General features: G+C 51.0%; 1 protein-coding gene across 4 annotated transcripts in view; it reads left to right on the top strand.

Annotated features, from left to right (window-relative positions):
* The first annotated feature begins 2,250 nt into the window (after nt 1-2,250).
* The window catches only part of INPP5A (inositol polyphosphate-5-phosphatase A), a 262,040-nt gene continuing 248,407 nt past the window's right edge, over nt 2,251-15,883 (top strand). Inside the window, exon 1 of one of the 4 annotated variants that reach the window (XM_075504269.1) lies at nt 2,251-2,268. Coding sequence is in view for 3 of the 4 variants with exons in the window: in XM_075504268.1 (XP_075360383.1) it covers nt 3,018-3,092 (75 nt within the window). In the remaining variant the exon portion in view is untranslated. Of the gene's footprint in view, nt 2,269-2,411; nt 3,093-15,883 lie in introns of those variants that run through there. The other 3 variants (XM_075504268.1, XM_075504266.1, XM_075504267.1) reach the window with 3 other exon arrangements.

The raw sequence follows: 15,883 nt of genomic DNA, 5'->3' as shown, positions 1-15,883 counted from the left end.
TGTCTTCCCAAGTAACCATTACGCGTGAGGGAGCCCTGCTTTCCTGGAGATGGCTGAACACCTGCCTGCCCACAGGAAGTAGTGAATTAATTCCTTGCTTTGCTTTGCTTGCGTGCGCGGCTTTTGCGTTCCCTATTAAACTGTTTTTATCTCAACCCTCAAGTTTTCTTACTTTTGTTCTTCCGATTCTCTCCCCCATCCCACCGAGGGGGAGTGAGCGAGCGGCTGCGTGGTGCTTAGCTGCCGGCTGGGGCTAAACCACGACAAGGTGAGCGCAGACTTCTTCCTGACTGCAGGCGGAAGGAGCATAATTGTGAGGCACCAGGAGGACCTCCCTTAAATATTTCTGGGTAACGGAAGCTTGCCAAAGAGGTGCGATTAAACACTGTCAGCTTGTTTTACACTAGGTTTATTATTTGAATCTCTTCTTCTAGTGCCTTACTTCATGGATTACTTTTTCTAGGGGAGAGTAGTTGCTCTTGTGTTGTTAGAAGTTTCAGGTATTTTTTCCTTGGCATTCAGCAGATAATTTCTATTATAATGCTATGGAGAATCCCATAACTGAAGACCATCTTTATTTAGCTCTTTTTTCCTTTTTCCTTAATACTGAGAGAATCTTGTAGCCTAGTGCCTTCACTGACGTAAGCTGTACCAGTTGGGTATCAATCCCTTCTTTGCCTGCCACCACCCTGGCTTGGAAACTATTTTTCTGCCACACATGAAATCTCATTCACTGCAAGCATGAGCAGCAGAGCTCATTTGCCTGACGCATCTTTAATTTGGGAGAGACTTGTTAACTGGCCATAAGCACGCTTTGTCAACTACAACGACAAAATAGAATAAGTTTTGCATAAACCACCCCTGAAGGCCCATGTGGGAGACATTTTCTTTGCCTTGTGTTTGGAGCCATAGGTGATTATTTGCTGCCCGTCAGACCCTCTCCCTGGGGAGACACAGCCAAGCCCTGAGGAGCACTAACGTTCCGCTGAGGAGCAGTACCAATCTTGTTATTTCTCTGACAGGGGCACGCACGTTTCTCTGGCCGAGCCTTCTTGTTCAGCGTGATGTCCTCCTACTCAGTGTGCCGGATGTTTCAGTCTTTGGCGATTTCCCTTGTCACCTCTACTGCAGCGTGTCACCTGTTGGACATTCTTCACCATCACGCCTGCTGCCACAGCACCCCCAGATCTGCCTCTGCATTTTGTTCTCCCCTCAGTTTTGTGCATTTGTGCAGTTGCTCTTGAGTCTAGTTTGGGATTCCTATTTTCCCTGCTCTGCTCGGTGACTCTGTCCGTATCGTTTACGCGCTGTTGTGACAACAGCTTCCCCGGCTCGGAAAGTCAGTAAGGCCTCTGCAAGCCTTGGAACTTCTGTGCATTTTGTTCCTATTACTAATCAGCCATGAAATATCGATAATCTTAGGAGCCAGCTATTTTGCACAGCCTAGCGCAGACTGAGTTGTTATTTCTCTGCTTTCTTAAGCAAAGTTATTGAAAAGATTCCTTTCACAAAGGGTATTTTTGTAAGCTGAAGATTACTTTGGTGCACTCCCAGGCTCCGTATGGACCATTTCAACCTGCTCGGCCATAGGTCTAGATTGTGCTGCGGCCAACAGCAGTTTGTCCAGCATTACTAATACCTATCTTATGTTCCGTTGGTTGTGACAGAGCCTTGTTGCAATGCTTGGGTTTTCCACTCCGGAGGCAGGGATGTGCATTTGCCAGAACTTTCAAGTACACACGGCAGAAGGGGAAATTCGCCGTGATGCACCGGGGTGTATTTTAGGTGTGGGTACCCCCGGTTTCCGATTTGAGGCACTTTCGGGCTGGCTGAGATGCGGCACGACGGCCCGCAGCGCCAGGGCCAACAGCCGCGCTCCGCCGGGCGCTTCCAGCGGAGACCCCGGGGAGAGGCCCCGCCGCCCCGGCTGTCCGGAGGGGCCGGCGGACCCGCCCCGCCCCGCCGCGGCCGCCAGCCCCGGAGCCGCTCCTGCCGGGCGGCCACAGCCGCCGCCGCTCCGGGCCACCGCGGGCAAGGCCCCGGCAGCCGCCGCGCCCCGGGGCAGCGGGGCGAAGGGCAGCGGGGCCGCTTCCCCCGCCGGAGGCAGCGCCCGGGCAGAGACGAGCTCCTGCCCCGCCGGGGCGCTCCTCGACCCGCGGGGGCCGCAGCCCCGCGCAATGCTCCGCCGGGCCCCGCCCGCCCGGACACCGCCTGCCGGCCCCGGCCCCGGCCCCGGCCCCGGCCGCGCCAGGCCGCGCTCCCGCACAGGTGAGCGCCGGCCCCGCCCAGCCCGGCCCACCCCCGCGCGGCGGGCGGTGCTCGGGGAGCGGCGGCGCGGCCGCCCTGCCCTGCCCTGCCCTGCCCTGCCCTGCCCTGCCCTGCCCTCTCCGCGGGGACGGGCGGCGGCGAGCGGGGCTCGGCGGCGCCCGGGCCGCGGGACAGCGCCGCCGGCTGCCTCCCTTGGGGCGCTTCCCGGGGTTGGCGTTGCCCTTTTAAGAGCCGCGCGGGGCCGCTGTGACGTCGCGGGCGCAGAGCCCTAGCCCGGCCCGCCCGCCGCGCCGCCAGAGCCGGGAGCGGCGGCGGCGGCAGCAGCGCGGTGCGGTGCGCGCAGCGCCCGCCCAGCCCAGCCCAGCCCCGCCGGGGAGCGCCGAGACCAGCCCCGCCGCGCCGACGCCAGCCGCCCCGTCCCGCGCCGTCCCGCCCCGCCGACCTGCCATGCGCCGCGGCCCGGCGCCAGCCTCCGCCGGCGGGAGCCGTCCCGGCAGCAGCGCGACGGCGGCGGCGGGCGAGCGCTGAGCGCCGCGGCCCCGCAGCAGCCGCAGGGCGGCCGGCCCGCCGCGGCGCGGATGTCCGCGGGCTGCCCGCGCCGGGAGGACTCGCCGCCGCCCGCCCGCCCGCGCTGACGGGGCGGGCCAGGCGCCCCGCTCGCCGCAGCGCCCCGCGCCCGCCCCCGGGCTCCCCGCAGCGCCGCCGCTGCCGGCCGCGCTCCGCGCTTCCGCCCGCCCGCCGCCGGCGCCATGGCGGTGAAGGGGGCCGCGGCCGGCGCCGGGGTGCTCCTGGTGACGGCCAACGTCGGGTCCCTCTTTGACGACGTAAGTACCGCGGCCGCGCGCGCCCCGCCGGGGGGACGGGGACGGGGGGGGGGGGGCGGGCTGGGGTCTCCGCGGGCAGCGCCGCCGCCGCGCCGCCTCCCGGGCCGCCGCCCCGCGCAGGTCCTAGCGCCGCCGCGCCGCCCCCCGCCCGCGGCTGCCGCCCCGTCCCGCCCGCTCCGGTCCCGGCCGGCCTCGGGTGTCGGCGGCGGCGGGCAGCGCTGCCCGCCGCGGGGCTGGGGGTGGAGGGGGGGGGGGGGGGGGAGTCCCCGGCCGCCGTCCCCTCCGCCTCCCGCCAGCCGGCCGGTGCGCCCGGCGTTTGCCGCGGGGTGGGGGGGGCTCTGCCGCCGCTGGAAGCCCGGAGCGGGGCGCTGGGATACGCAGCCGGCGGCCAGACATCCTCGCGGGGATGCCTTGTGTGGCGAGCGAGCCTCGCCTTTATTGCCGCTGCTGCCGGCGGTCGTGGCGTGTGGTGTGCCGCCGTCCCGGGTGACTCGCGTCCCGTGGCTGCGGTTTCTCCTGAACTGTCAGGAGAACGAGAACTTGGGGTGCCCCATGCTCGGGGGGAAAGCAGAGTCTGCCGCGGAGCGCTCCTTGCCTAGCCTTCCGCAAAGGCTGCGGCTCGGCTGACGCCCAGGCTTTCCTCCTAAGATACTTCGCACGTTGTGACATGAAAATACAGTTTCTGTTTAGCGTAGGGCATTCAGACAAGCGTTCGGAATGTTTCTCATCGCTGCAAATAGGACGAGTGCAACAGTTGATACGGCTAGCAGTTAGCAAAGAGAAGAATGCTCTCTTGTACGTTTGTGTGCGTGAGGAGAGGTATTTACAAGTATCTGGAGCAGCAGCCAGGCTTCTCAACCTCCCAGGCTACGCCCGGGTGAAGTCTGGGGCCGTTGCAGTCGGTGGCAGAGCACTTCTGGAGCTGCGTAACACTGGTGTGTCGCGTACCGCGCAGGGAGCGTTTCTAGGGGTTTGCAGTTTGTAAAGCAGCACGCAGCTAGCAGGGAGCTGGGTCCAAACCCACGCTGCGTGTTGCTCTTGCCGTGTGTGTTAGGACTGGCTTTGCTTCGTGCGCCAGCCCTAAGCACAAGTCACTGAGTGCGCTACGGTAAGCAGCTGCGGGTTTTTTCGTGCTCCCTCCAGTCTTCAAAGTTTGCTTTGTTTTTTCCGCATCTTGAAGGCTGACCTAAAACACACGCTTTGATTGAGATGTGTAGTCAAAGGATGTAATTCATGCCTTCACCAAGGTTAGTAAACTTTGACAAATTATCACTGCAGTTATTTTTACCCTTAAATGTGTCAGTTCACATTAAATGAACACTGTGAAAATACTCATTTCATAATAATTCTTGTGATTATGGCCTTAGGCTCATGCAGTATCTGTCTGTGAGTAGAGCCGTGTGGTGTGCAGCAGGACTTCTGCAGATAACTACTGCTGCGTGTTCCTGGTACCACTGCTAGAGCCTGAAATACCTCCCTTTGACCGGAGCCTGCTATCTGGCCTGAGCCCGCCACCTCCCGTGGCAAACGCTGTGGTTCAAAGTGCTCTCCTGCTCTCTCTTTCAGCTGAGAGGGATAAAAGCAGCCACTTTGGAGCACTGTCGTTGAAATCCCGTGCTGTCAGACTAAACGAGTTCCTGGGTGTTCCTAGTTAGTATTTGAGACCCGCTGGCGTTCCTGCAGAAGGTGAAGTGTCTTTGTTGTTTGTCGTTCAGTGTGACCAAAGAGGAGAACGCTTCTGCTCTAGCAAGTGACTCCCTTGTGATGAAAAATGAGTTTTCTACAGCAACAAAACCGGGCTTATTTGGATATGTTCCACTGCAGGGTGGGGAATGGAAAGACTGGTCTGAACTTTCGTGATTACGCTTCTGGTTTGTTGCTGTTGGAGTTGGGACTGGCGGCTGCCCAGTCAGGTTTCTGGAGTACCGCTGATGAAATTCAGGCACAACAAAGATGACATTAGCTTGGTTTGTGGACTTAGCTTTCGAGTTACGCGTTGGAGCTGCCAGTGGCTGTTTCTGCTTGTTAGGCTCTTCCTATTCAGTTGAGGATTAAGTTTCTCTGCTGTGACCTGAAGTGATTTCAGTTATGAACAAGGACTCCTGCTTTGTTAGACTTCACCTATGCTGGGCTGGAAAACTATTTCCAGTTCCTTGAGTCCATTTTTTCTATTTCTGATTTCAAATTTCAGTTGGTGATACACATTTTAATTAAACACTACACTTCTTGTCAAATTTGGCTGGACCTTGGTGTAGTGTAACGGTATGCATTTTCACAGCACAGCGCAGAAACCCTGAGCGGACGGGATGGTCGGTCTGACTGTCCTGCTCTAATGCAGTCCCGCCTTCTCTTGCTCTGGGCATCTGATTCATCGGGGGGCAGAGGCCCTCTGGGAGCGTTCCTGCACCGGGCCTCCCGTGGGGCTTCTCCAGGGCAGGTGCCCCAGGCAAAGGGCTGCCGGCGGCAGGCTGGGTCCGGGCGGGGGGTTCTGGTGACGTGGGTCCCCTGCTGCTGAAGCTGCCCGGCCCTCCGAGGCTGCGCTCGCGCTCTTACCTGCACGGGTGGGAGTTCTGCTCCCCTTTCCAGGCCAGCAAACCCTCGCGTGTTGGCTCTGCGATGAACCTTTCTCCGATTTGTTTAAAGTAGCCTGAACGTTACTCTGTGGCAACAGCATGATTTGCACTGTAGATGTGTTTTGTCGAGTACTGTTTACTTGACTGGCACATGCTGTACGTGCAAATGCTCTTTAGGTGAGACCAGTATTTTATAGGTGAATAATTTAAAATATCTTTGGTAGACAGGTTCGTCTGGGTGGGATAGTCTTTCCTAGATCACTGGTGTTGCTGACCTGGCTATACTTTTGCAAAGAGGAGAAAACTGCTTTTTTTTTTTTTTTTTTTTTGCTCTCCACTTGCCAGAAGCAAGTTACGATAACATACTGGTTTGCTCCTGCCAGCCATCCACATCCACTAATAACCTGTTGCAATGCTGACCTGGGAGCTCATGAATAAACATGTTAACACTGAAGAGGGACTGTGCCAGGTTTGTTTCATTCCTCGAGTAGTTCTGCTGCTTCATTAAAAACATTAATGCAGTATTAGATCTACAAATATTCTTCAAAGTTTCATGAACACATGCATCTCATGAATATGAATGCATATGGTTTTTTGGTACGTTTGTGTTTACGTAAGCATTTAATGTTTGTCTTGCTGTATAAACATTTCCTGTTTGTTATCACAGTATACTCTTGCTAACAGCAAAAGATGGAGTTCAGGTTACCTGTGGGTCACTCTTTCTCTTTTTTCCCCTCCTCGGATGCCCCTGCCCATGGCGGGGGGGTTGGACTAGGTGATCTTTAAAGGTCCCTTCTAGCCCAAACCATTTGATGATACGAGCCTCTCCCTCTCTCTCCCTCCCCAGCTTCCGTGCTTTCTTTGCTTCCTCTGTCTGCACTGAGAAAATTTCACATTTACCCTTCAGTGAGCCTGCTGCTGTAGTGGCCACAAAACCAATCTGCCTGGCACTTCACTGCTTTTACTGTATAGGATTTTAATTACTTTAATGTGCAGTCTTTTTTCCTATCCGCGGTATCCTTTTCATTCTCTCCAGTTACTTTTGAACAGCTTCATGCTGTTTGTTTTTCCTTGGGACAAAAACCTGGGAGTCAGGTGTGAGCAGGTGACGTTGGGGCCTGCGAGAGCTGCCGGATGGCGTGGGCTCATCCTCCCGAGGGCTGCGTGTGGGTGACCAGCAGAAAGCTGGGCTGATGTCTGCAATGAAATGACTTGAGCCAACGTGTGGAAAACTCCTCTGAGGAAACCCTCGAGCTCACGAGCGATCCCAGCAACTTCTGCGGGACTCGGCTCAGGAGGGTTTTAGGCAGGCTCAGGAGCATCTCGTGTCAAGTGAGAGTATGTCAGCGGAGGAAAGAAAGGGTTGGATTTCACTGCAGGATCGTTCAGCCCCGAGTGCAGCGTGACACCGGCCGACAAGCAGAGCAGGCTGGGTTGCAGGTGCATGGGCACGAGTGGCGGCAGGCACGTCTGTCCTTAGTTCAGGCAGGTCCCCAAACCTGTCTGCAGTGAATGCAGGCAGGCAGCCTTTCTGCCCCTGCCTCCGTCCCTCCTGTCTGGCAGATGTCTCGGAGAGATTGGGGGCTGCGTGTCATGGAGCGTTTCATTGACGGTGCAGCAGAGGAGCTTTGGTTGTTTCTGCTGGATGGAGGCAGACGGAGATCTTTGCAATTCAATCTTTGTTGTTGTCTCAGAAGTTTTGTTACTGTTTGCACCCAGCTAAATATGCAGCAGTCACAACTACTGAAAAAACCCCTTAGTGCTCACACTTGAAAATTGTGTCTTACTCTGTTTCAGTTTTGGGTGACTTCAGCAATCCGTGTTGTTTAAACCTCTGGGCGTAGATCTTTGGGGTAAAGATTTCCAATATGCCCAGCAGACTTAGCCATACAAGTTCCAACGTTTCTGCTTGGGTTGGAAAATAGTTAATTTGTTCCAGTTTCCTTTGAAATTGGAATACATGAGCCTAAGTCAGGTAGGTACTTCTGAAAACGTTTCCTTCTGTCTTCATAGACTGATTGTACGTAGCTCCTATCTAATGGGAGGTTGATGCAGTTCTTAAATTCAGAGGACAAACTTAGGCCAGAATAGAAGTGTAATGATGACAAGAAAGGTAAAAGCCGAACAAAACATGTAATTTTATTAGTTTAAAAAAGAAGGAGGGGAGAAAGTAGGTTAGGGAATTGCTATGTGGTGCTAGGGTACCGATGCTCAAGATCTTCAAATGACTAACAGCATTACTGTCCCACCTGTATTTCCTTTGACTATAAAAATACTAGCCTTCATACAACAGTGCCGAGAGAGCGCAGTGAGCTTTCGCATTCCCAAGTGGCCTTAACCTACTCAACATTTGGGAGGAAGTCTCCCTTTCTCATACAGTATGCAAAGAGGGGAGGGGTGGAATTTCTTGTTCCAAGTCCTGTTTGTAGTAATATTCTTATAATAAGTATGCTTATTGCTTTAATTCTGAGTATGAACTTGGAATATCCTTTACTTCTCTTAAGGGTTGAAGTCTATCAGTTGAATTTGAAGTAGAAGTACTTCCCATAATAACTTCTAAAAACAGCCTGCTCTTCTAATGGGTGGTGATCACAGTGTAGACATCTCTTTATCACACCTGATCTGAATTTTCCGATCCTGAAACAGTGGGTGTAGTTTTATTTTGATATTGGATATCTGTGGATTTAGCTGGTATTAGGTGATAACGATAAGGGGTTTTTTGGCTTTGGGTTTGTTGTTTGGGGTTTTTTTCCTGTGTGTGTTGTGTTTTGTTTTTTTTTTTTTGTTCCCCCACAAATAATTATTTAAATTTTGTGATATATTTCAAATGTGGTAGGATGGAAAATGCATTAATTAGGTTTTGATTTCTAAATAAGAGTTAAGACTAGCATGTTGCAAGTCAAGGCACCCTCTTTTCTTCAAATCACAGCTACTAGATTGAGTGAAAGATAATGCTTGATTCATTGTGATTTGAAAAAAAATACGTTTTTTCACTGCTGAGAAACACTTATTCCATCCTTACTGTCAGGCTGTGTTGATGTTATCTAGAGTGGAAGAGAAAACTAATGTGCCCAGATAGAGGCAATGTTTCTGTGAGGTATTTAAATGTACGGGGAGTATTTCCGCCAGACCTGGCGGGGCTGGCTGGCGGTGGGCACCGTGCTGGTGGGGAGGGGTAAGCCCACGCTGGTCTTCTGGGCAAGAACACGAGGAACGGAGGTCGGGTAGCTGGAGGAAGAGGGGCGGAGGCAGGCGAACGAGGAGGGCCCTGCTCTGGCTTCTCCAGTGGGTTTGTATGCTTTGGAGCAACCTTCTCCTTTTGGTGCTCGCCGGTGGCTGGAGGAGGAGCCCTGGCCGCGGACGGGTGGGTCTGGCAGGCCCGAAAGCCCCCCCGGGCTGAGCCCGGGGCTCGGGAGCTCGGGCTGGCTCCCGCTCGCTCCCGAGGGTGCTGCCCTGAAACCCGGTTTGCTTATCGCCTTGCTTTCTGTGATGCTGTAAAATTGCGCCCTCATAACTGAGGACTTCCATTTTAGGAATACGTACTCTTGAGTGGTAATGAAGGCCAATGAAAAAGTATTTGTCAGTGTTCTTTGTTATGGGGACCCTAAAAATAAGTAACCTCTAATTTCTCTTTATCTGTTTCTGCACTCCTCCCTTTCTATTTTCTGGTTACTTTGGTGTCTTCTTTCTAATTTTAATTTTTTGTTGTGTGAGTGCCACTGGTAATTTCTTAAACATTGTTGCTGCCTTCTGTTTGTTAGTTTTCCATGGCAGAATCTCAACTCAGTCGATGTTTTTCTTATGGTTTCTGCTGTACTCATGCTTATGCTGTTTTTTAGGAGGCTCTTTCTTGTTTTACTCAATTCTAAACCCCCTTTGAGGGGGTGAAATGTTGAGGTAGACTAGAATTTGGTACTACCGAAAACGTCTTGAGTTACGTGAAAATGATGATGGGGAGGAGAAAGCTGTTTTGTTACCCTTTGCAGTGCTTGTGCATTTGGAAAAAAAAAATTGTTAATAACTGAGGGATCTGTTGTATCTTGAGAATGAAATTGTTGGTAACACATTACCAGCAGGATACAGCTGTTGGCCCAGATGTGCAACTGAACAAAGCTGAGTGGTGGCCCAAAGTGATGGCATCTAGCTGCTGAATGGCCCTTGCTTCGTGTGTAGTTCTTAATCTGCTGCTGTGAAACGGTGTTTTGGTTTGAAACTCCTTCACTGCCTCTTGTTTTCTTTTACTTCTGCAACTGGGGGTGAGCTCGGGCACGTGCACGAACAGCTGAAGTGGCTTAGGCGGTACGACGGAGCTGCACCAGCAGTAATGCCCCTGCTAAGTCTCGGTTACAGAAGTGCTTTTTCCAGGTATACAGGGGTACCTTGCAACTGTTGATACTCATGCTTTGAAAAAACTGTAGGATAGCTGGGGGGAGGATTGTACCAGTTTGTAGCTCTTTCTTCATTTAGTCTTTAGGTAGGTGATCCTGTCAAATACAGCCTGCTTGAAGCAGATCTAAATACTCGTGCTGATTTATAGCCTCCTGGGTGTCAGCTTCCCAAGTCATTCAGGTCTTAGCAGCCCTATCTTAGGCTAGGGACAGCACACCAGTGTGTGCTGGTGGGGTTATCCATAACCAGTGTACCCACGCAGGAGCATCCCTGTGCCCAGTTCTGTGGTCCGGGGTGCTTCTCGCGTGGGCTTGTGCAGCGACTGCACGGGTCCTGCTCGCAACCAGCCCTTCGCTTTCACCCCCAAAGGTACAACAAGCGGTGATAGCTGAGAGTGAGTGCAGAGCAAATTCCCTTTTGGAGTATAAATGAGGATCAAGACCTGAAGCAGTCGTGCAGTAAAGCAGTGACATGTTATTGTGCATCCACGTACTTGGAAAATGTAAAAGCTCTTTTCTAATTTGCTGAAGATGATTGGAGCAGTAATAGTACAGGCAACAGAGAGGGTGGGTTTTTTCTCCAAGATAGAGTTGTATGCTTAAAAAAAATCACTTTTTTCTTTAACAAAAAATAACAAATTTTCGTTTTAGCAGATATTTTTACAATTCTCTGAGCAAAAGAGTTTTAATTGGGAGCTTGTGCAGTGTTTAGCCTCCCTTAAGCAGGAAACTCAGATTATCTTGTAGACCATCTTTCCTCTCCTTTTGATTAAGTGTTATCGTTAACAGCAGGAGCACGTGTTTACATGAGGAAGTAGTAGTGGCAAAGTGCATTATATAATTATAGTTTTCTGTTAATATGGTTTTATAGCAGGTGGAGTAGAGTTAGCCCACAAATTGCCAGTGTATCAGTGTGATGGTTTAAGAGGATTTAATTCCCAAAATACTTGAATATGAAATTACGCAAGGGGAGTAGGATACCATAGGAAGAATGCTTTACATGTCAATCTCTTAATTTATTGGCTTGTACGAGCACTCTCACAAGGGTCAAATTTTAAAGGTTTTGCTGCTGTTTCAAAGTTCTTATCGTAAATTTTCTTTTTAAATTCTTAAAATTTCTCACAGAATTTGACTTCAAAGGGAGCTGCACATAGAATACCAGTCAAGCCCTCAGATTTCATGATTTTTCTAAAAGGCTGATCTGTTGTTTACTTACTCCTTCTCTCTTTCCTTTTCCATTATTTATTTCATTATACTGTTTATATCTTCCACCCCCTGCAAATGTATTTCCTCTTTTTATCTCCAACGCTTTCTTTCCCTTTCTTGTACTGTGTATACTTACCTCCTCCTGAAAGCTCTCCCCTTATTGCTCATTTATTATTTAAAGTGAGGATGTCGCTGAGAAAAGCAGCCTCTTCATTTGCAGTTTTTCCTGTGCCTCAGAAGCCATCAGGAAGGCGAGTTTGGTTACCCTGGACACGTTGCTCCTTGCCCCTTGAAGCAGGAGCTGTTCAGCTGCCGCAGGGACTGAACGCGTATGAGAGGGATCTGATTTATCAACGCACGTCTTTGGGGCCCTGGGGATGTTAAAGACAGAGCCAGGACAACGTAATTCCAGTGAAGTAGCTGCCTTGGTGCTACAAAACTGTTGCACGTGGAGCGTTATCTTGGGCTTCGAAATGTCGTTGTGCTGCCTTTAATGCAACGAATGTCTTGCTCTCTGTCGAAGAGGTGGTTCCACAAGGTCAAACTCAAAGTTTCTTCTCCACCAGGGTAGACCAACACACTGTTCCTTGGCATCCAGGTGAGAAGAAGAAATGCAATCACTGAACTGTCTTGGAAGGCTTTAAGTCAGTCTGTGCTCTGGCTTTAAGTAGGTGCTCTGGGAGTTGTCTCCTCTCCCCCCCACCCAGAAGACCAGCCGCTCTGGTCGTAGCTTTACCTTGTCCTCTGCCCCTAAACTCTTACCTAAATTTGAAAAAAAGGGAAGAAGTCAGCCAGGCAGGTCTGACTGCAAGCCAGTCATATGCTTTTAGTATGTGGAAGTTCTCAAAATATATCTACATTAGGGTAGTCTAATACTTCATTCGATCCCTCCCATCTTTTTTCACTCTCTTGGTAGAGAATAGGAAGTGGTCACAGAAAAACAAGACTTTCCGCCTTTGGTGACTGCTTGAATGGCCTATCACAGAGTCATTTAGCATCTTTTTTGCATCTTTATTACCAAGATGGCACGGAGTTGTCCCCAGTGTTATTTCATATTGTGGAAAAGGTCAGATTAAGCACAATAATCATCAGGCTGGGGCAGAGCAAGTACTAAAAGTAAAATATTTCTTTTACTGCCTTTTTTCCAATGGTGTATAGTAGTTTTTCAACACTTTTAGCACTATTTTTGTTACTCGTACATAATTTTTTAATGTAAATGTACTATTTAATCACTTTCATTTTTAATGTTATTGGAAAAGATATTAAAGCGTTCATTGGCAGCAAGCAAAAGTGATCGTTGCCTTTATATGATATTTTGAAGTCAGATATAATTGATTGTTTTCATTAGTGTCTTCAAGTTGTTAAGCACTTGTCTTCATGAGTCAGTCAGCTTTAACAGATAATATCCTTGAAAGCAGAAAATTTAAAGCTAAGGAAAGTAATTAAAAAACCCCAGGAAAACACTGCAAGTTTTCTCTCATGGTATAGGTAGCTTCCATGCCGGTTCAAACGGCTTTTAGGTGGTATGACTGTTACTGATCCCTAGATATTTACCAGGCTTCAGCTCAGCTTCAGACCTGCGTGCTGTAATTCGAGGTGGTACTGGCAACTGGGGGATGCAATCACAAATGCAAGGTTGCACAGAAAGAACTTTCATTTCACGTTGTGGTTTGTGACTGGAAGGATTTTCACTTCAGGTTTTGGTTTGTCCTCAGTAAAACGTCTTCTGGTCTTTTTTTGCACCACTTTCCAAATCAATGAAAAGCTATCCTTCCTATATTCCTTGCCAAATAGATGTTTTTAAATGTCTTGCTGTCCCTGCCTTTTCTGTCTCCTCGGTTTTCCCTGGTTTCATCTCAATTTCTTTTCTAATACAGCTTGCAGTCAGAAACTCTTGTAAGGAGAGGCTTTAATGTGATGTGAAATTGTAGCAGGTATAGAAAAAACCCAAAGCTGAAAAAGTGATTGAGAAGGAGCAACAAGGCGATAATGTGGTGAAATGTATAGGTCTGCCTTCTGCCTGCGGTGTCTGGTGGGGCTGGGGCTCGTACCGAGGCTGGGCGCGAGGGAGGCCAGCGGTCCGGCTGAGGGTTCTGGCTAACTCGAGCTTTAGGAGTGAAGTGTCGCTCCAGAAAGAGAAGCCCTCATCTTACATGCATGTGCTCTCATTTCTGAGGCACACGGATGGTTTTGTATTTGCCCACTTCTCATGTCTGTGCTTGAGGCTGCAGCCAGCAGGCCGGTTCTCTGCCATCTCTGGCCTCGCCCCAGCGCGTTTTGGGGAGGCTGCACCTCTATAAAGCGAGCTCCCTGCCTGACCTTGGGCGTGCAGGGCCCCCTGGCCGGGGGCGAGTGCCTGGGCGTGCTGCCTCTGGGCCCGGTCTCACTCGCCCTCTCCTGCCCCACCCCGCGGGAGCCGGGAGAAGCTTCGGCCATCGTGTCCCCCGGCTACTCCCGAGGCCTGCGGCTCGGGGCCTCGGCCCCCCTCGGTCGCGTGACGGCGACCTGCGGCGGGGTCTGGCTTCTGGAGTTTGGCCGTGGCCTGCGGGATCCAGAGGGCCCGTCCCCTCGGAGGCATCGGGGGCGAAAGCCCTGGAGCAGGAGGCTGGTCTCGCCCCCCTCTCAGGAAGATGGAGGCAGGCCTGGTGGCCGGGGGATACAGCAGGGAGGTGAGCAGAGAAGGAGCGTCCATGTGCGTAGGGAGCACTGCACGGCAGCAAAGTGGGTCGTCTGGTGTTTTCCTTCCTGCAGAACCAAACAGGGTGCTCGGCTGCCGGGGGGGGTGGGGTGGGGGGAGACCTCAGTCACCCTGTGGGAGCCTGTTTGTAAAGAGTTTAAAAAGAATCTGGAATGCCTCCTGTTTTCAAAGCCTCTCTGCTGCTTGCTGTTCATCGACAGCTCCAGAAGTGCTAGCAGCACGGCATTTAGTCACTGGGAGGAACCCACATTTGTTCAGTCTTCAGAGAGCCAGAATTAAAAAATGTTAATTTGTAATGGTTTGCTGATGCATGTACAGAAACCATGCACTTCTCTCTTCAGGAATGTAGGAGTAAAGTATACTGAATGGCACTGAAATTAGGTTGTTTGGGTGGTTTTCGTTGCGACACAAAATACGTGGTGTTAAATTAAGCACAAATTTAGAACCAATAGAGCATTAGATTGCTGAACGGGGGCACCAGTAATCGACACAGTTCAAAGAGGGATCACGTGCCTGCATTGTAGAGAAGCCGTGCAGCAACTGCCCGGGGCGCTCTGTCCCTCAAAACAACCTGGAGAAAGAAATAACTGCTTCAGGGCAAAAGGTGTTTTCCAGGCATTATCAGGAGGAAGGGTGGTTCGATGGTGGGAACTCTGGTCTAGGCTGTGGAAATCAGGGTTCAGTTTGCATTCAGCCACAAGCATCCTGCATGACCCCGGGCAAGTGGCACCAGATCCCCCAGACGATTGCACCTCAAACTGCCACTGAAGGCATTCCTGTGCTTGTGACGGGCTGCGGATGCAGTGTCCTGGTTCTCCCTCTGAAAATTGGAGGATTTTAGACGGATGCTATGAAGGTTATGAAGTTGAAGATGGCGAGGTGGACAGCTGTGATGGTATGCAAGCAGATGAGAGCAGCTCCTCAGTCGGAGCAGGCTGTGCAATGTTTCCCTCTTAAAAGGCTGCATGCCCGAGTCGAGCGGCGAGCTCTCTCAGGGGTAACCAGACAGCGCAGGTCATGGGTGAGACCCAGGGTGGTAGCGCATTCTTTCCCCTTTAGTTTGAGGAAGACAGAGAAGCACCACGTACTGACTTCAGCACAGCTTGTATGGGCATGCACCACATTTTATTCCTGGAGAAGTTCCTGGCTAAACAAAGGCTTAGTTAATACAAGCTATATGAGCCTCCTGCTTAGTGAGAGGTTCCTTTGGCTTATGCAAGCTCGAATGAATGACAAAACTACCTCTTTAGATAGACTTTAAAAGAAAAAGTCTGTATTTACTTGCGGGAGTAAGTAAAAGCAGGGAGAGATGCTCCATCTCAGTCTGCGTTTTGGTAAGGCTTGCAAAGACTGTTTACAGGATGCTAAGTAACGTCACCTTTCTCTGGAAAGTTCAGATCTCATTAAAAGGCTTCACTAGCACACTGCAGAAGGAGCGGCCGATAACAGGCATTAAGTGCCATGGGAACACGCCGTATCCAAAACTCGTTTGTTGTACTACGCGTGAGCTAGAGCTGCCTCTACTTGTTCTCTCTTCGTTTTCCAGTTTCCATTGCATTCTTGAAAATAATTTTTTTTTTTAATTGCCCTTGAATGTATCGGCAAGCCACTGCATATTAATGGATGGGCTCTTCGGAGGAACTACATACCATGCTGTTAGCACTCCTAGCACTGCAGTAGAGGAACAGTGAGCAGCAGGCAGGCTTTGTGAGCACGAGGTAATTCAAAATTCTTTTGTTAGAGCCTTTTAAGTGATCCCGTGGGAGCTTGTTTTGAAGTTTTTTGGTTTTCTGGTGTGGCAAACCCTCTAATTTTAGAGGCTTTACCAATCCCAGTGGGAAAAGCAAAATTAGTTTTCCCATAGGAACATCTCAGAAATGTATGCTGAACTCTTTGGCAGTGTTTATTTATGTGTCAACCAAACAT

This window comes from Mycteria americana, chromosome 6 (assembly GCF_035582795.1).
Source record: "Mycteria americana isolate JAX WOST 10 ecotype Jacksonville Zoo and Gardens chromosome 6, USCA_MyAme_1.0, whole genome shotgun sequence".
NCBI classification, from domain to species: Eukaryota; Metazoa; Chordata; class Aves; order Ciconiiformes; family Ciconiidae; genus Mycteria; species Mycteria americana.
Note: the sequence above shows the minus strand (reverse complement) of the source record. Positions and strands in the feature narration are given on the sequence as shown.